General features: G+C 28.8%; 2 protein-coding genes across 6 annotated transcripts; one reads left to right on the forward strand and one right to left on the reverse strand.

Annotated features, from left to right (window-relative positions):
• Window positions 1-101: 101 nt before the first annotated feature.
• LOC141531522 (organic cation transporter protein-like) lies at window positions 102-7572 on the reverse strand. The gene is made up of 8 exons (XM_074249407.1): window positions 7025-7572; window positions 5590-5803; window positions 4679-4937; window positions 2607-2905; window positions 2415-2527; window positions 2062-2276; window positions 534-882; window positions 102-454 (listed from the first exon to the last, which is right to left on the reverse strand). The coding sequence occupies exons 1-8, from the start codon at window positions 7333-7335 to the stop codon at window positions 280-282; spliced, it is 1935 nt and encodes a 644-aa protein (XP_074105508.1). The 5' UTR covers window positions 7336-7572; the 3' UTR covers window positions 102-279.
• A 4460-nt stretch (window positions 7573-12032) lies between these two features.
• Window positions 12033-17790, forward strand: LOC141531520 (uncharacterized). Of its 5 annotated transcripts, XM_074249391.1 has the most exons (4): window positions 12124-12373; window positions 12513-12608; window positions 12676-13524; window positions 13735-17790. In XM_074249391.1, the coding sequence occupies exons 3-4, from the start codon at window positions 12729-12731 to the stop codon at window positions 17448-17450; spliced, it is 4512 nt and encodes a 1503-aa protein (XP_074105492.1). In that variant the 5' UTR covers window positions 12124-12373; window positions 12513-12608; window positions 12676-12728; the 3' UTR covers window positions 17451-17790. The 5 variants fall into 5 exon arrangements, with proteins under 5 accessions (XP_074105487.1, XP_074105489.1, XP_074105490.1 ...); XM_074249386.1 differs by having other exon boundaries at window positions 12033-12373; window positions 12676-17790; XM_074249388.1 differs by having other exon boundaries at window positions 12033-12373; window positions 12513-12590; window positions 12676-17790.
• The last annotated feature ends 1342 nt before the right edge of the window (window positions 17791-19132 follow it).

The following is a 19132-nucleotide window of genomic DNA, read 5'->3' on the forward strand; positions in this document are numbered from 1 at the left end:
AATTACAGTACAAAAGAGATCGATTAAAAAATTCGACTCTCGGAATTTAAGAATTATTGTCCACAAATTTCTACCACAGGTCGATTAATTTATAAAAAATATAATACATAAGTCAATTGTATTTTCTAATAATTACAATTATAATTATAATTTGTCTTCCCGAGACAGTAAATAAAAAACATGCAATATTATACAAAATAATGAAATAATGGTGTAACAATACATTTAAATAAAATAAAAAATAATTAATTTAGTTGGATGAAGAATAATCTAATGAATTTACAATTTTACAACCTCGACGGGCGCCGAGGAATTTTTTCGTGACCTCACGCTAGATCTTTGGATCATGCTACTCCTGAGTACTTCACCGCGAAGTGACAACCGTCCAGAACTGCGGATACTGTCTGCTCTGTAGGACCTGATGAATTCTGGCCTTTGCTCGTGATCAGCTTTCCTGTGATTGAATTAATTAATTAATACAGTTTCTAATTTATAATTTAAAACAAAGTAAGATTGAAAAAATTGATAATCACTTCATCATGCAAGGCATATCCCAGAGGCCTTGATTTTTTCCAAAGTCTTCACCATCCTGCAAAGTCTGCGGTAATTCTTGATCAAGTGTCTCGGGAAGAAATAGAGCCAGCGCTCCACCGATGATACCCAGAATTCCTAGTAGAAGTAGAGGTAATTCCGGTGATATTACAGCAAGATAAACGACAAAAGGCGCTATGATACTGGCAACATATCCCATTATATGAATGAGTGCCATGCCCTGGGCACGTACAACGGTTGGCAATAATTCAGCTGCGTATTGTAATCCGATGTTGTAAGATATGTTCACGAAAAATCTTCCAACTATTGCTAGTGATGCAGCATAAATACCTGAAATTTATTTAAAATAGTTAGTGCTTCTACCAATAATTAATAATTAATAATTAATAATAATGTATTATAATATAAATCTCTAGAATTTATGGTCTTTGTTCCGTAACACATAATTAACTATCCTTCTACTTAAAATGAATTTTTTAATAATTTTTAGAGAATATGCAGACTTGAATGATAGACTAACTTTTAGATTAATATTCAATCACAATATCTATCTTTAATTATAAAAATTTACATGAAGTATATCATTTTAATGGATTTTTAAACTTCGATTATTTGTTATCAATAGAATTTGTCGATTGATTCATATAAATTTTTAATACAATTTTTTAAAATATTTTTATTAATTTTTGACAAGCAAATTCCTATGAGGTGAATAATGTGTTAAGAAACTAAAATAAAACTCTTTCGGTTGAATAATATTTAATATTGAAAATTTTTTTCAACAGTGCCAATTAATCTTAACAATCAGTAAAGCCATTAATTTGACTCGTTTTCATTCGAGATATTTTACTCAAAAAATTTAATGTTAAAAAATTCCATAGTTATGTCAATAATATTAAAAAAAAAAAAGCGCGAATATTAAATCGTCAATAAATTATTTAGGAAGTGTTGAAAAAAATAAGAAAATGTATGAATAACATTATGTGCTTGTAAAGGTGGACCATCTTATAAACTCTGCCGCCCATCTTACGGCTTCAAATAAATTGTTATATTTTGTGAAAGATATCTGATGTGAAACATACTTTTTTTTTTTTTTTTTTTTACGTGGTGTATTTTATCCTAAGATGGTCCACCTTTACAAGCATGGAATATGATCCATATATGCTTGTAAATTTGCCATGAGGTAATTTTCTGTTCTTTAGGAACTATAGTTTCAGAAAAAATATAACTCAGAAGAAACTACTTTTCATATAAAATGTCTTTCACAAAATAAAATAATTTTACTTTGTGAATGAAACAGTTTTCTTATAATTTTAAAACGAAGTAATCTTCATTGATTATTTACAAAGAAGGCATAGATATTATTAATACTTAATTAAAAATGTACCGAGCAATGATCTGTGAGGATCTCGGACACGACATTTAGGAACAAACTCTCCAACCTACTGTTATAAATCTTGACTTTTTCTTGACATTTTTCGTGATATTTAATAAACATAAAATACTTACGGCTCGAAACTGCACAGGCTCCAAGGCTGAAGATTCCAGACACAGCCATTGAGCCGAATGCAAGCCAACGTCGTCCCCACCGATCGAGTAATAATGTCAGTAATGTATCAGCTGGCATTTCTGTTGCCGAGGCTATTGTGAATGTAATAAATACATTTAAGCCAAGATTATCGACGTTACGTACGTGACCATCAAACACCAGAGATATTGCCATCCTAAACATTAACGTACCGTTTATAGATAAATCATCATTACATTAGTAACCACGATAATAACGGTAGCATTAGTCATAATCGGCATTAATATAGATATAAAATAATATATTTATTAAATTAAATTAAATGAATACTTACCAGATTACAATTAATAATAGTACTATCTTCCGTAAACGAGGGCTTTTGAACAGATCGATTACCGAGTATGTTTTATTGGTGTCTTCAATAGAAAGTTCTTGCTCACAACTTTCCTAATAAAATCAAAACTCGTGAAAAGTTTTCAGAAATGAAATTAATGTAATATAAAGTAAGAAATTCAATTATAATTACTTTGAAGTATTTGTAAACGTTATCGGGAACCTGGGTACCGTTTATTCTTTCGAATTTCTTTAGAATATGAATAGCGCGATCTATTTGTCCTTGACTGACGAGCCACCTTGCACTCTCGGGTACCAGCCAGGGCGTTGCTACAGAAAGTGCAAGTGGAATGGATAAAACAATAGTGGTCATACGCCAGTCTGCTAGATAGTAAGCGATCCATGGAAGAACGCACGCAGCGGTTGTGAAGAACAATGCTATTGACATGTTTGCCACAAAGGTACGCCATTTCGGTCCCACGTACTCGAGAACTGAGGATTTCAATTGTAATTACAATTACAAGATTATTACTTTTACCTTTTAAGGAATTACATAGTAAGAAAAAAAGATACTACTACTGAAAAAATTTTCTTGATACAAGAACGTATATTCTTAGAAGCAGATATTGATATTAAATTCATTTAAATGGATTATTTCAATAAATTTGTTTAAAGAAAAAAATCCTTGAATCAAGTAAATTTTCCTGAAATTAGCAACAATTTTTCAAAATTTAGAGGCTCTTAAAAATGATTTTTTTTTTATTCAAGAATTTTTATTTTGACTCAAGTTTTTTTTTTTAAATGTAACATATCTTTCTCTCAATACATATATAAAATTTTGTATTATTGTATTGTATTGATAAATCTCAGACCTACGTCATTGAATGATTGTGACCTTCCATCATACATTCAACAGTTAATCCGAGCTGACCGCGAAAAAGTGGTTAATGCCATATAGGTAAATAATTAGTAAGTAATCGGATGATTGGTTGAGGTTTTTATAACTATTTTTTATTACTGTATATTTGATTACTGATTATGGTTGTGATTATATGCAAGGATATCTCCATTCTCTTGAGATATTGGCTGGTTTGTATAACATATGTCTGTATTAAATACATAATATATGTTTAAATTCGCAGATTTAATGCTGTCTTATGCAAAATCCGCTTACGTATGCACAATCTAGTCGATTTAACGCTATCTGTTTTACTCGTCACAGAATCTTGCTATAAATGACGTACAGCTGCGGTTAGTTACTAATGCTAGTGCTAATGACCTGATATTATATCCTTTACAATTGTATGTACCTATCTCTGAAGTATGTATGTATGTGTGTCTGTTTATCTCTCGTGACCTTTTATGTAATTAATATTGATTTTTGCAACTTGTTTCACTTACATTCATTGCAGGTAATTATCATTAAAAATATTAATTTTCAATAAATTGTTAATTGTGTGAGTAAAAAACTGTCTAGTCATTTTTAAAGTCATTATATCGTTAATTTAGATAAATGAATACCAGATTGTAATTATAGTGTGATTTAATAATGTGTTGTGAAAAAAAAATTGTAAAGAGCACTTAGAATATTTTGTTTAGACAAGATATCTCATGTACATGTATGTCACGGTGGTTTGTTTATTAAATTGTTGATGTATAATTTGATAAGGATGTACCAATACTGTGGAAACTTTTAAAGAAATGCTTGATTTTTTTATGCAATTTAAATACGAACAAATCAATTCGGAATATTTTAACGGGTTAACCTGAGCGTTTAATTAAATATTTTGAACATTACCTTTATGGAGTGACCCAAAAACGTTGACATTTTTTTGTACAGAAACTGCTGATAAATATTAAACAAAGAAATACGGGTCGAAAGTTAATATATTAATGATGATATTAATTCAATAAAATTAATACTTTACCGAATTAAGCAAAAATTGAAAATAAAAATATAAATCTGTACTCTAATATCTTGCTCATACTGTCTTAATTTCGAATTGATTATAAAAGATGTTTTTGATGGTGAATATTTTTACAAAAGATAAAGAATACATTAATAATAAAAACATTTAAACACCATAAATCAGAGGCACTAAGTTCACTGTCACTTTAAAAGTAACATATAATGGTAGTAAATTTTTAGAGCAATCAAAAGTTACTTTGGGACGTAAAAGTGTCATGAGAGAGGAAGATTTGGAAATTTATTTGATTTGAAATTTAGGGGAGCTTAAGAGAGCAAAGTTTAAACCTAATTCTTACCTAAAATGTACATCATGGTGAAGCAGTTATCGAATGCAAAACCCAAGAAAAAACGACATGCTGCGAACTCCCAAAAGGTATTAGAAAAGGCAGTTGCTATCCCGGCGATACACCCGATAACGTTTGCTCCTACTAATGCGGGAATTCGGCCGTACTTGTCGGCGATAAAGCCGAAAAGTAAACCACCCCATATTGCTCCAATAAAGAATATACTCTGAGCATATGTTGGGAGTGCTCCATTGTCACATACCCAGTTGTTCTAAAATAATTTTATAACAGTTATTAATTTTTGTTTGATGTTAAAATTTATTTGAGAAAAGATGTATAATGGGAAAAAGCTTTTATGGTTAAATGCTTTTACAATCATGGGGAAGTTAATTTAATTGAAAAGAAAAAAATTTTGAACTGAGATATTGTTTTTAGTTTCAATAAATTTAAATTGATTTAAGAATTTTTTTTTTTTTTTATTAAAGGCGATCTAATTCTTCCGAATAATTTTTTTTATTCAAAATATTTTTCGCTTTAATCAACTTAATTTTTTTATCAATATAATTTCATTCCTATACTCCGTTTCAAAATACAGTAATTGATGTTTATCCCTTAAAAATGTTATAAATATATCTCTGACATAAAAGTAGAATTTTTTATTGATTAATAGTGTAAACTTTCTTCTTATCAAGGAAATTTGAAAAAATTTTTAAAATCTCTATTACGAGAAATGTCTTGAAATAGGAAAGCCGATTAATCATATGATTATTTTTACAAATAATTTTATTCGTTAGTGTCAGCTAAGTTAATAAAATTATGACACATTTAAAATAATAAATGATCAGGTGTTAGAATAAAAACACTGCATTGATTAAAGAGCAGTCTAGTCTAGAAAGTAAATTATTCATTAATTTTTTTTTTACCTCTGTTGCAACAGTTTCATAAGGAATTTCAGTGAAATTATATTCCCAACCGTACTGACACTTTTGGACGGGCCAGGAAGGATCAGAGATGGGAATGATTGTAGTGCGGTTTATCAAAATCTGAGTGAAATTAACTTTGTACATAGAGCAACGTGAGTGTCCTGATGCACCGGCATTATCGTAAATTCCTGCCGGCGGTATTGCTAATGCTATTCTACAACACAATAATAATAATAATATAATACTAGCAATGTTTTTTTGCTATGAGGATCGGTTGTTAGTTTTTAAGAGATAATTTTATGGATTCAACTAGTAATTAATGAAATTATCTCTCAAAAAAAAAAAATAAGAATAAATATATATTACATAATATATATATATATATATATATATATATATATATATATATATATATATATATGTGGTTTTGAGATTGTAAATAATAAAAAGACCTCAATCAAATAGCTTGTACTCAGATATTTAGTTAACTGATATAAAAGAATATGACATTGGTTTTTTAAAATCGTAGGATGTGATAACTAGTTCTTGTGAGTTTCAATTGGTTCTTAGTATTTTTTTCTTTATTTTATCATTGTATTTACTTGTATATTAATAGCACGACACTCGTGAGTTTCATTAGATCCTATCAGTCGTCTTTAGTTTGTAATAGACACGATTTTTCGCAGATAAATTAAATATGCAATTTGCTGTTTAATAGTGACGATAAAGACATAAACGCAACGTTGTGTTGAAATCCAATGTCCATGCCATTTTTTTACTTTCACGCTCTCATTGCTCGTGTGAAGGTTCTGCATAAATATTCATTTTATTTTTAAATTTCAATTTTATTGTAAATCAATATTATTAAAATTAATGAAACTTTTTAACATTTTTTCAATAAAAAAAAAAAATATCACCTAATTGATAAATCAAAAAGTAAACATTGAAAATTAATTCATGGAGTTATAAAAAAATTACTGTCTTATTATTTTGAAAACAAATCATTAATGAATAGTTTTGTAATCTTAAATTGTAAATTGAGTTATTATGTAATGGATAATAAGCTGTTGCATTTTTTTTTGCGACCAAAAAAATCAAAATCTTTTGTAATGATAAATGATTTAATCTATACGAAGCCGCTTGTGCGATTATTTGTTTGATTAAATTAAAAAAAAAAAAAATACTTTTATTGCATGCAGGTAGATAAGGCCAATTGTAATTAGTTGATAAAAACTTGTTGTCTGAAGTAGATAGCAATTAAAAAAAAATAAAAATAATAATAAACGAATGGCAATGGCTGGTCGAAAATGAAATAAATGTATTGTCCGATAATTTTTTGCATAGCTGCTGGGCCTTGATTGTTTTAAATGATTAATCACTCCAACATTGAATGACGGAGTTTGTTAGTTTTTTGGCATTAATAACTCTCTCTTACCTCTGTTCAATGGTAAGGTTCTCTAAGCCGGGGACTTTACACCAATGCTCGCCCGGCACTAGTGTAATGAATATTTGTGTAAAGTAAACCCACGCGACAAACGAAGCAAATGGTATCATTAAAAAAAACAATATTTTTTGATACAGCCCAAACTCTCCTACGTAAGGCAGCAGCTCGTCAAAATCCATTCGTTTTTCCTCCTTTGTCTTCGGTTTACTTTGGGTAATCGTGAAAACTTCATTGTTATTATCGTGTGTTAGTGAATTCTGCCCGTTGCTATCATTCACGATGTAATTATTTTTAGTGGTCATAGCCAAGTTGTTTTGTCAAATTTTAAATTATTCACAAATTTATAAAATTAATATTATCCAATCAGAAACTTAAACTCCATCTATTTCAAACTTATCACTTTTAAATATATAAAAAATAATATTTTTATCTTCCTTTGAGTTAAACTGATAAATTTTTAAAAATATGAAGGTTGTTTTTCGAAAAATATAATATTATATTTTTCGTGTTTCAACAATTACAAATATCTTAGTTGATAACTAGACTTGATTAAACCGCACTGAAATCATTCAACGTGTTACTGTCTCTTTATAAGTTCTGACTAACTCACTCTCCCTCTCTTTTTTTTTTTTCTGTCAGTAGAGACTGAATTGGATACTTTTCAAGTATTGTTGAAAGTTGTTTAGATTTTGTTATTACTTTATTGCCATTATTACTTCCAAGTTTACTAATTAGTTTTAAACGACGTTGAAAGTTTTTGATCCTAATAAATTTCATAATTTAATGACGGACTATTTACTTTATTCTGAAGATAATGTAATTTTTGTATCGATTAAGTATTTAAACTAAGATTTTATTAAATTAAAAAAAAAAAGATTACATGTTAAATGAGGAGCACATTAAAGAGAAAAAAAATTTTGTTAGTTTTAATAATACGATAATTTTAAATAATAACATATTTAACTTAAGTAATTTATTTATAGTATTTAATATCAATTTAATAGACATATTATTACTTGACAATTTTTTTATATTAAGTATTAAGTTTTATGAAATTGTGATACAAGTTATTTTAGATTTTGTAAATACTGTATTTAATACAGTGATAGAAAAATTTATTGACCGTAACAAAATTTATTTATTTATTTAGAAATCATTTATTGAGTTATTACGAATAAGTAATTATAATTTGTTGTAATTGATATTTTTATTTTGAAAAAAAAAAAAAAAAAAAAGTATAATTTATACTTATAGACGATTTATTGATAGTTAATATAAAATTTCAAAACTAGTTGTTTCTTGCTTGAAAGAAGATATTAATTATTTACAACATAAAATAAAAAAAGTTTGACTCTATCATTATCAATGTTTATGATTTATGATACTTGTAAGTTTTGTTTATAAAATAATAAAATTAGTCTACATCATCGATTTAAATTTTTTATCTCCTCAAGTCAAAACAAAATTTCTACACTAAATTTTTTTTTGAGAGTCCAAATAGATATTTATTAAGTTAAAAAAATATTTATTATCGGTTAATGAAGCTCATTAAATAACAACAAATTCTTCTATCAGTGTATTATCGTTTCTTCTTATACTTCTGTGATAAAAGTACTTTGTTACATAATAAACTTCGAAAAATAAATGATGATAAATGAAATGATTGATAATTCAATTTTATTATGACTTTTAAATTCTGATAAACATATATTATTTTTACATGATTTATAATTGAAATAATTAGTGAGCAGTGTCTGTTGAAAGAATAAAAAATCATCTTGAGTCTTAATTAATTTTTTAAAACAATCAACACTTATTTTAACGTGTTCTGTTGCAACGCAGTCAAATGTCTCTAAACAATGTATAGCAATTGAAATGATGTCACGCATCAAAGTGTTTGTTTGAAAACAAATTTCTACCAGAAAATCAATACTGAACTAAAATATTTTCTTGTAATTTATCAGTATCAAAATATTAAACAAGTTTTATCACCGAATGACCATGCTTCATGATAAAGTTGCATCATTTTATTTAAATTTAGACTAATATAACCGGTTTTTGACAGAAGAGAAACGATATGTACTCTCCATTAGAATAATTATGATCAATATTAAAAAATTTTGTTGTAAAATAATCTATGTTGAATTTTTTACACAAACATTTCCATGAATTTATAAATAACTATATCATTAATTGATTAAAATGATTAAGATGAAACAACAATGTTCATATTTTTGATCGTGAGCGATAGCAATGATAGCAATGAAGTTTTTTTTTCATTAAGAACTATAAATAAATCTAAAGAATCAAGAAATAGTATTTTAGATAATAAGCTTTATTGTCAATGTCATGCGATATTTATTAATTAATTCAAGCTCAGTTTAGTGGAAAACAGTTCAAGACATTTATTAAATCTTTTGATCTTGAATAAACATACAGTGTACACATTAATTAATAAAAGAGTTAGTTACTTCCTGGAAAATATGTCACAAGCACTAGAATAATATTCATGCATCAGACATGATTAATATAAGTCATTGCTGAAGCAACTAATTTTCACGGACATTCCAATGCACTTGACAAGGTACTGTGTAATGTCTCCGTAAGGTCTGCTGTATAAATCGACTAATGGAATCATAGATTATTAGTTTATAAAAATTATTGAAATGCTAGTACTAATGTGTGATGCGAAAAAATTGTCGCAAAAAACTAGGTCAATGGTAATAATTAAATAAATTTTATAGTAATAAAATGCTACTTGGATTCTTAGACTTTACATTTATCTATCTAATTGATTTAATTATTTTCTCAGACTAACTATTATTCGATATTAATCACTTCTGGTCATTGAACGAAATGGCCTTAATATTTCTGATTTTCTTGTTACTTATTAACATTTACATAATTGGTGATTGTAATTATAATTACAATCACCGGCACACAAAAAAATAAAATTTGTCTGTACATTGGACCGGACCCACCTACGGACATGTATTTCAACTCGCTGAATCTGAATTTGAAGTCCGTTTGGCCCGGTCACCCTTCAGTTTTGATTGAAATGCAAAAAACCTCGAAAAATTGTGAAAAAATGCAGTTATAGCGATGAAAAAATTTTTGTGGACCCGGATCAAGTATGATTTTTATGTATTTCAATTTACTGAATCTAAATATGAATGTTAATTAGTCCTTTGAGCCGTCAAAATTCGAAGAAAATGACAAAAACCCCCAAAAATTGCAATAAATCATGAAAAATCGAAATTATCGAGATGAAAAAAATTTTTTGGATTTAGATTGAGTACGATTTTTATGTATTTTGTTCCACTGAATTTGAATCTAAAATCTTGTCCCATTAACGTTTTGAAATTGGGTGGGTCCGGTCTAATGTACAGATAACTTTTTTTTTTGTGTGTGCCGGTGTTATTAATTACAGAGATTTTATCTTTACTATAATTTGAGCGACATTGAAAATAAAATTTAATAACTAATAATAGAAAATATAACATGAAAATATTCAAGGAATTTTTTAATAACGACGGGGAGATGGTTCGTGAAATATTTAATTTCTGTTCAATAAATTTGATGGAAAAGTAAAAATCCATGTTTATTTGTAATAAAAAATAAATGTTTTGCTTATTAAAACTGTATTATATAAAATTATTAATTTTTTACATGACAGAGTAATAATCATAAACATAATACTCGCTCGTAGTCATGTATAATTTTAAACGTGGATACAATGGATTATTACTCAAGAGTACTTTATTATACATAATATATTTTAATGGTGATATTTATTGTCAGTAAGATATTATCGCTGTCTCCTTACTACTTAAAGGCTATTTGCATTCGCATTACTAAGGATAATTATTTATGAACATATACATATATAATAGTATATTGTGTATCAAATATTCATTTAATGTTTAAGTAGATATGAGACAGTTTTGAATGAAAAGAACAAAACTAGGTAAAGTAGGCAGTAATTGAATTGTACTGAAACTAAAACCACTTTTTAAGGGTCGATCACAATGACAGCGGGAAAAAATGACGCTTTGCGAGTGAACATCGGGAACGTGAGAGATATATCTTCGCATGTGCGATTAGTTTCAGTTATATGCGATTGTTTTTTTTATTCTTTTCTGCTTTCATGTTATTGGTTATTAAATCACTTAATTTACCTTGAAGGCCAGTCATTTTTTCGCAGTAAAATTAATGCAGGGTGACTCAGTAATTTTTTCCATGGAAACTATAACTGATCGTACAATGATCTGGCTCACGGAGAAAAAAATATTGCTACTTCTCTTTAATAATCTTTAAAAATGTCAATAATTAAGAAATGAGCTAGTATCTTGTGAACAATTGATATTTTTGAAGATATAGGCTCATCCCGATGTTACACTCATTGAGACCTTTCATTTGAGTACCCACATCAATTTTTCATATATTTTGTATATTTATATATATTATATACATGTATATATGATAAATATATCAAAAATGCATGTGGGTACTCAAATGAAAGCTTTTGATGAGTGTAACATAAGGATGAGCTTATATTTTTAAAAATGTCAATCATTAAGAAATGACCTCGTATTTTGAGAACTATTGTCAATTTTAAAGAAATAAGCTCATCCCAAGGTTACACTCATCGAGACCTTTGAGTACCAACATCAATTTTTCATATATTTTGTATATTTATATATATTATATACATGTATATATGAAAAATATGTCAAAAATGCATGTGGGTACTCAAATGAAAGCTTTTGATGAGTGTAACATCAGGATGAGCTTATATCTTTAAAAATTTCAACAATTTCATATAATCAAAGATAATTATAATGTTATCATACATAACATATTAATGGTAAAAAAAAATATAGGCAGAATTTAATCATGGAATATTTTAAATACATTAACTTTAATTCGCCGCAAATTTATATCTTTTTTTATTTTAAAAATTTAAATATAAATTATAAATTTCATGTGTCGATATGTATCAAGAGAATCGCGGTCTTTATGCCATCTGTGTTAGCAAAATCTATGTTAGGTAAAAAAGGTCGTCCTATCTAGCCGACAAAAATTTGACAGCAGCGCTTCGTGTGTTTGTGACGGTAACAATAACTCAATCGTCAATAAAATTTTATTGCATATGTGTATGAGTGTATTATGTATATTTTAATTGATAACAAAATTTGTTTTTTGTTTAAATAATCTTAAAATCGATCATTGTTGTGATTGTAAAAAATCTTTTCCAATTGGACTTATTTCAATAAAACAATTTTTCCATTGGATCTGTTGTATTTATGCTGGAAGGCTTTCTAGCTATCGAGTACGTAGGTTAGTTTTCTAATATCAAGTTTATTTATTTAATTTTCTGTCATTATTATGTAAAATAAACTTATTGATCAAATTTTTAATTTTTTCTTATTTGGTTGTTTGAAAAATGATTTCTATTTAATAATTTAATATTTTTTAGATAAAGCTTCAATAAAGATAGACGTCAGCTTTAATTTATTTATACCCGAAAAAAATTGTGGTAAAAATAATAATAATGGTAAAAAAATACTTTGTCGTAAGTAATTTTTAATTATTTAATAATATAACAATGTTTTTTCTACTTGCATATAAATATTTTACAGATAATCTGAGACGCTGGATATAATTTTGACAATTGATGAAAATTTATTAAATTATGACTAAAAACAATTCAATCAATAAGTTAGATCGTAATTATGACCAAACAAATGCAATATTACTTACAAATCAAAGAAAACGACGATCAAAAAGCCAAGTAACCTCAAATAAAACTCAAGACGTACCGATAAAAAACGGTATTACGCCGCGGATATCGACAAAACGAAAAAAATTGTGTGAACCATCAAAATTGCCCGCTTCAACCGGGAATCTACAAACTATCATAAATTCATCATCTACGGAAACAACAACTGACTCTACAAGTACGATTTGTAAGGAAAAATTTCTGGATAAATTGGATTTACACGTTAAGCCCAAGGTCAAAGCATCCAAATTTTTTATTTGTGATTTTTGCGACGAGGACTTTTTAACTCAAAATTATTTAAATTTGCACGTATTTCGGGCGCATAAAGACATAATAACCTGCAAACAAATATCGAAAGTGCATAGCAATTTAAATAACAAAACAAAATCAACATTACGGGAAGTTCGTCGTTATGTTTCATTACGTCAGCGTTACGATACGACAAGTACGCAACTGAGCAAATTCAATACCCGATTTGTCTCAAAAGTTTCAGAAGAACGTAAGCAGCGTAGGAAGTTGTTCCGTGAACAAATTCAAGCCAATAAATCCCAGAATAAACCAACTGATTCAAGTACAAAAATGTCTGAAGTTGAAGACAAAAGTAACCTGCAGGTTCCAACATCTACTGTTGAGATCGATGAGTCTTCGAAGGACAATCCAGCTGACAGTCCAACGTCAACATCAGATATCAACGAGTGTAAATCCAAAAGTAAGCGTTTGATTAGTAAATTTAAAGAGTTCGTACGATCAAATGGTGACGTAATTAGTTTATCTACTATAAAACAAAAAAATGATTCTAATGAAATTTTATCTCTGTTATCTGATGATAGTCAGACTTTTAAATCGCCTGATAGAAAGTCTGGACAGCGTAAAGTCGGTAATAATTCAATAGAATTAAAATCTCTGGATAATGTTTCAGAATCACCAACAGCGACGACTCCTCCTCCTAGACCTGAGAAACCCAGAATGTACAATAGAAAAAAAAGTCCGAAGGCTAATAAAAAAAATACAAAGGATCATGGGTATTGCGATTCGTGTATCAGATCGTTAGCTAAACTGGATACCCATTACCAAAGTGACATTTATGGAATTAGAAAGATAAAATGCGAATTTTGCAGTAATAAATTTGTGTCAGTCAATGGATTATTTCGTCACGTTGCGCTTTATCATTTGAACTGTACTTGTATAAGAAATAAATGTCATTGGTACGATCCATTTACTGTTGACCATAACCAACTTAGCTCAACTGCTGCGAGTAAAACTTATCGCTGTAATTATTGCTCAAAAGACTACGATGATTACAGAAAGTACAATTTTCACTACTACAGTTTTCATGAACTCGAGCCGGTTTCAGATGAACTGTTTGAAAAAACGCCAAAGTATCTGAAGGATGTGGACAATAATGTTCTATTTAAATCCTGGGTACCCAGTGCTTGCAAGACTAATTTCTTTGGTAAAAAACTAAACAGCGGTGAGTGTGATGAAGATTATGATAACGACACTGGAGATTTCTTACCTCTAGTTTGTCAAAAATGCGGGGAATTTTATTTTAACAATAAGGAGTATATGATTCACTTAGACAATTGCTACTACCTTCACTTGGCACCAGTCACACCGCTTACTGAGTACCCTAAAGAGTCTAGAGCAGTTGAAGAGCTCAGAGAGTCTAGTCTTAAACCAGAATCGAATCAAAATCGACGAGTTGACGTAGTAGTCAAGCCCAATATTAAATTGCAATTTTTCCCTCAAGATGTTAAAGCTAAACCAAGAAATCCCAGGAAATTAGACGCTAATTATGAATTATTGCGCAGAACTTGTCGTCGGTGTAACAAAACTTTCCCTACTGTCAAAGCACTTAGTATACATTACCAAGATGTTCATGAAAATAGTGCAAATCATAATAATGCTAATAATAAAAATAATAATAAAGCTGGTGCAAAAGCAAAGAGTGGCGAGAAAGATGATTCAGCTAATTATGTTACGAAAACTAAAAAAGACTACGACGATGAAAATAATATTACTTATTACAATTACAAAAATACACCGTGGTATGGACACAATGTTCGTCATAAATGGCAATGTGTTCATTGTAAATTATCATTCAAAATATTCCGTGCTTTCAGCAATCACTTATTCTTTGAACACAATGACGAATCGTTGATACACATTTGTGAAAATTGCCATGAAATTTTGACTAATTTGGACCAAATTAATAAACATTTATGTGTTAATGTTACCTCCTGGACATGTAAATTGTGTGACCTGCAATTCAAATCAGGATTTGAGTTCCGGAATCACAATACCCAAAATCATTATGAACTTTTTGAGCCGAGTGTCTGCTTGGCTTGTGGTAAAAAATTTTTGACTCATTATATGTTGATGAGGCATATGAAAAACAAGAAATGCTCATCAGAGAAAGTAATTGACGAATTAATCAATACATACACGAAAAAAAACAAGAAAAATGATTCTCCTGATCCTCAACAGACTCCGGTTGAAAAGAAGAAAGAAACCAAGGAAGATGCTGATGATGATTGTATCATTATTCTCGACGAGACTGGTGATGAAGTAGAATCAAGTAAGAATGGGAAGAATGTCAAAGATGTGGCTGATGGAGTTTTTGAATTAGTTGATTGCTCTGGGGACAATTTTGTATCCGAATTGGAGTCAGATGTAGATTCGAGAAAAACTGATGTACTTGCTACGGCTAGTGTAGCGAAAGAAAAAATAGATGTGGTTAGTAATAAAATAGAAGAGACGAAGAAACAAGTACCAGATACTGAAAGTGAAACTGTGAAAGAATCAACCGAAGAAACTACGAACGACGAAGATACTGTTGCTGAAGAAGAAGGTTTTGATGACGCGTCCATGGATGATGACTCTGCAATAGAAGACACTAATGATGAGGATTCAGATGATGGATCTGAAGATGATGACGATGAGGACGATGAAGACTTAGATGACGAAGATCTTGATGATGAAGAGCTTGATGACGAAGAATTCGATGATGATGAATCAGTAGATGTTCCAGACAGCGATGATTTAAAGAAAGATGAAAATAATTATGAGTGGATTAAAATCAACGATCATTGCAGCAAAATTATTGATTTGAATGAAGACACCTATGATGAATTGGAAGGAATAAAAAATTACGTATCAGCGAGTGATAAAAATTTGCCGGATTCAGCGAGTAGTAAATGGAAGAGAACTGATGAGTCTCTTACAAAGAAGAGGAAAAAATTATTAGATATTCACGATACTTTTGTTGCTCAAGCGGATCAGTTGAATGTTCAGGGAAAAATAAAAATCAAGGAAAGTTTAAATAGATCCGCAGAAACATCACGTAAATCTCCGGGTCAAGTAAATCGTTGCAGTATGTGTAAATTACAGTTTCCGTCGATGACCTTGTTGAGCAACCATTTCAACCGGAGTCACACCTCTGCTGTTGAAATATGCCAGCTTTGTTACAAAATGTACATCACGGGTAATCTAGTGAAGCACATGGTTAAAGATCATTTCAGATCGGACACTGACCTGGCTGATGCACTAGTTACGAAGGACGAAATAAGTATCGAAAGAGATACTAGAGATTTTATCAGCATAGTTGGGAAGGTTCAATTACTAGCCCTCTGTAAGTATCAAGAACCACCGCAAGCCAGCAGTGAAGAGTCGGTTGATTGCTCAGACTGTTCGCTGACGTTTGAAAATTCTGACAAATATCGGATACACAATGTCGAGGTTCACGATAAATTCTGCGCGCTTTGTATCATCAAGTTTCGCAATGGTCAAGAAGCGGCTAAACACAAGCTGGATGTCCACGGCTCGACGGCCTGCTACGTCTGGTTTGCGAGTAAGATGATAAACGCCATTGGTGATACTGATACTTTCAAAGAAACTGTTGGGTTGAAAGCTAAAAAACGTAAACTCAAAAATTCTGATGAAGGTAATAATCACAAAAATATGAATAGGAGTGTAAGCAATAGTAGGAATGTTAATATTGGCAAAGCTAATATCAATATGATTAATAATATGAGTGTAAAGCAAGAGAGAATGACACTCAAGGATAAAATTTTGGATATTCTACGAAAATCCCAGCCCACGTTGGACCGACTCAATTCACAGATTCAAACAACTCGTAGCCCACTGGATGACAAGCAGACCAACAAACCTCAAGCTGTTTGCCAGTTTGGAAAAGGAAGCAATTTAGAAGAGGCGTTAAACAATGATTTTAATGTAGAAAAGCCTCAGATGATGATTAAAACTGCAGTGAGAACTGATAAATCAACAAAATTAAATATAATTTCATCAAGAGTCGAGTCTCGTCAGTCACCGGCGTTTAGTCAAGTTGCAATAAAAAATGAAAAAGTTGAATCATTTATTGCGAATCAAGTAAATGAAGCCAGTGATAACGAATCGATAATTATAACTTGTGGTTTGTTGAGAAAAGATGATGGTCAGGATAATAATTATGATAGTAATGAAGATGAAAAACAATTTCTTATAGTAGTTAAGAAAAATGATCTTAAAAAATATAGAAATAATTTACAAGAGTTAGCAGCACAGTTTGTCGCATCTACGAACATGTCTACGGAAGAAATGGTTCGCTTATTAAAAGCAGAATTGGACAATATGTAAAATGTATATTATTGAAGTATTTTTAAAGACAATGTCTAACAATTTTTAATTGTTACTCTTTTAAATAATGATGATCTTCTTTATGTTTAAATGAATTTTTCTTCACGACACTTATTCAATCTATCTCATTATTATAATGACAAATTGAATACTTTGTGTAGATAGAGTTTGAATAAAAATTATTTCAAAAAGATTTATTTTACTTTTATAAATAACGTAAATGATTATATTTTTAAGTAGTTGTAATTATTGAAAAATTTGATAATTACCGTTGTAAGATTACTATATAAGAGAGAAATGTTTGACTAAAATATTTGTTCATTCACCATCGGAACATGTAGATTATTTGATACTTTCTGAAACAAAAATAAAAATTGATTTTTATATTAATTAACTTATTTATTTATTTTAATGTTAGGAAATTTTTGCTATTAAAATACCTTTTCAGCTGGCAGTTGAGCAGAAGCAGGACGAAATCCTCCAGAAGTTTCTTGACGTATCGAACAAAATCACACACTTTTCAGATAATTAACTCACTAATAGACTTTTAGAAAACATGACAAAATTATTTAATTTACTTGTTTGTAATTCACTGGTTAGTACATTAAACTTTTGAACGCCAAGACAACTGGGATCATCATCACGTAAATTAAGTATTGGTAATATAATGAAATAATTTTATTTATTCATGGCTAGTTTTAATAATTTATTGATGATAGAATTTTGAAATATTAGTCGCTGTACTACACAATATTTTTTTAATTCTATTTAATAAAGAAATTTGTTCTGAAAAATTGTTTTTAAAAAATTTCATTTTTAATTTCTTAAAATTTCTACACGTTAATTTTTTTTTTGCTCTAATTTATTTAATAAAAAATTCTAAAAATAATTTAATTTCTGCTATTTTAATTTTCATGATTTATCAATTTGAATCTCAGATGATTAAAATGTTATCTGACTTTTAGATCATTCGAAAATATGACATCTAAATTAGCAGATATCTGTCAAATCTATGAAAATTAAGTTAGCCAACATCTAAAAAATTTTAGAATTTTTTTTTACTGAAAAAATGATTACAAAAAAATAAAAAAAAATTTTCATTTATAAAGAAACTTAAAAAACAATACATGGAATCTTTTAAAAACATTTTTTAGTTCTAATTTAATAATTTAAAGTAAATCAAAAAATTTAAAACATCGGCTAACTTTAATAACACTGAAGTTGACAGATTTAAAAATTTTTTGTGAATTTTATAGCAATTAAATTATTAAAAAGAAAAATTAATTAAAAAGTTTCACATGTGAAAATTAATAAAAATTACAAGTGAAAATTTTTAGAGGCATTTTTTTATTGCAACTACTATGACATTAAATTTAGTTGTCGCTTCACAATTGTTTTAATTTTTTTTAACAAATAAATTATAGCAAAAAAAAAAAATATTAAAAAAATAGACTTGTAGAAATTTTAATAAATTAAAATAGCAATTTTTTAAAAATAATTGCCTAGAACAAATTTTTTTGTTAAAAAAAAATTAAAAAATTATCAAGTGACAGCTAACTTTAATGTCATGTAACTACTTTGTTAAAAAAATTTTTAAAATTGACAACTGACCGCTAACTTCAATATTATCTAACTTTAGCATTATTCACTTTGTTTATTTCTATCTACCGGTGTATAATTAA

This window comes from Cotesia typhae, unplaced genomic scaffold (genome assembly GCF_013202065.1).
Source record: "Cotesia typhae breed Kobodo isofemale line unplaced genomic scaffold, CoteBio_Ctyphae contig_5, whole genome shotgun sequence".
NCBI lineage: Eukaryota > Metazoa > Arthropoda > Insecta > Hymenoptera > Braconidae > Cotesia > Cotesia typhae.

Coding starts and splice junctions, on each gene's coding strand:
- LOC141531522 (XM_074249407.1), bottom strand. CDS start 7,335: ATGACCACTAAAAATAATTACATCGTGAATGATAGCAACGGGCAGAAT. Junction 2,277..2,414: donor CTATTATTAATTGTAATCTG/GTAAGTATTCAT, acceptor GTTAATGTTTAG/GATGGCAATATCTCTGGTGT. Junction 883..2,061: donor AGCCTGTGCAGTTTCGAGCC/GTAAGTATTTTA, acceptor AATAAATTTCAG/GTATTTATGCTGCATCACTA.
- LOC141531520 (XM_074249386.1), top strand. CDS start 12,729: ATGACTAAAAACAATTCAATCAATAAGTTAGATCGTAATTATGACCAA.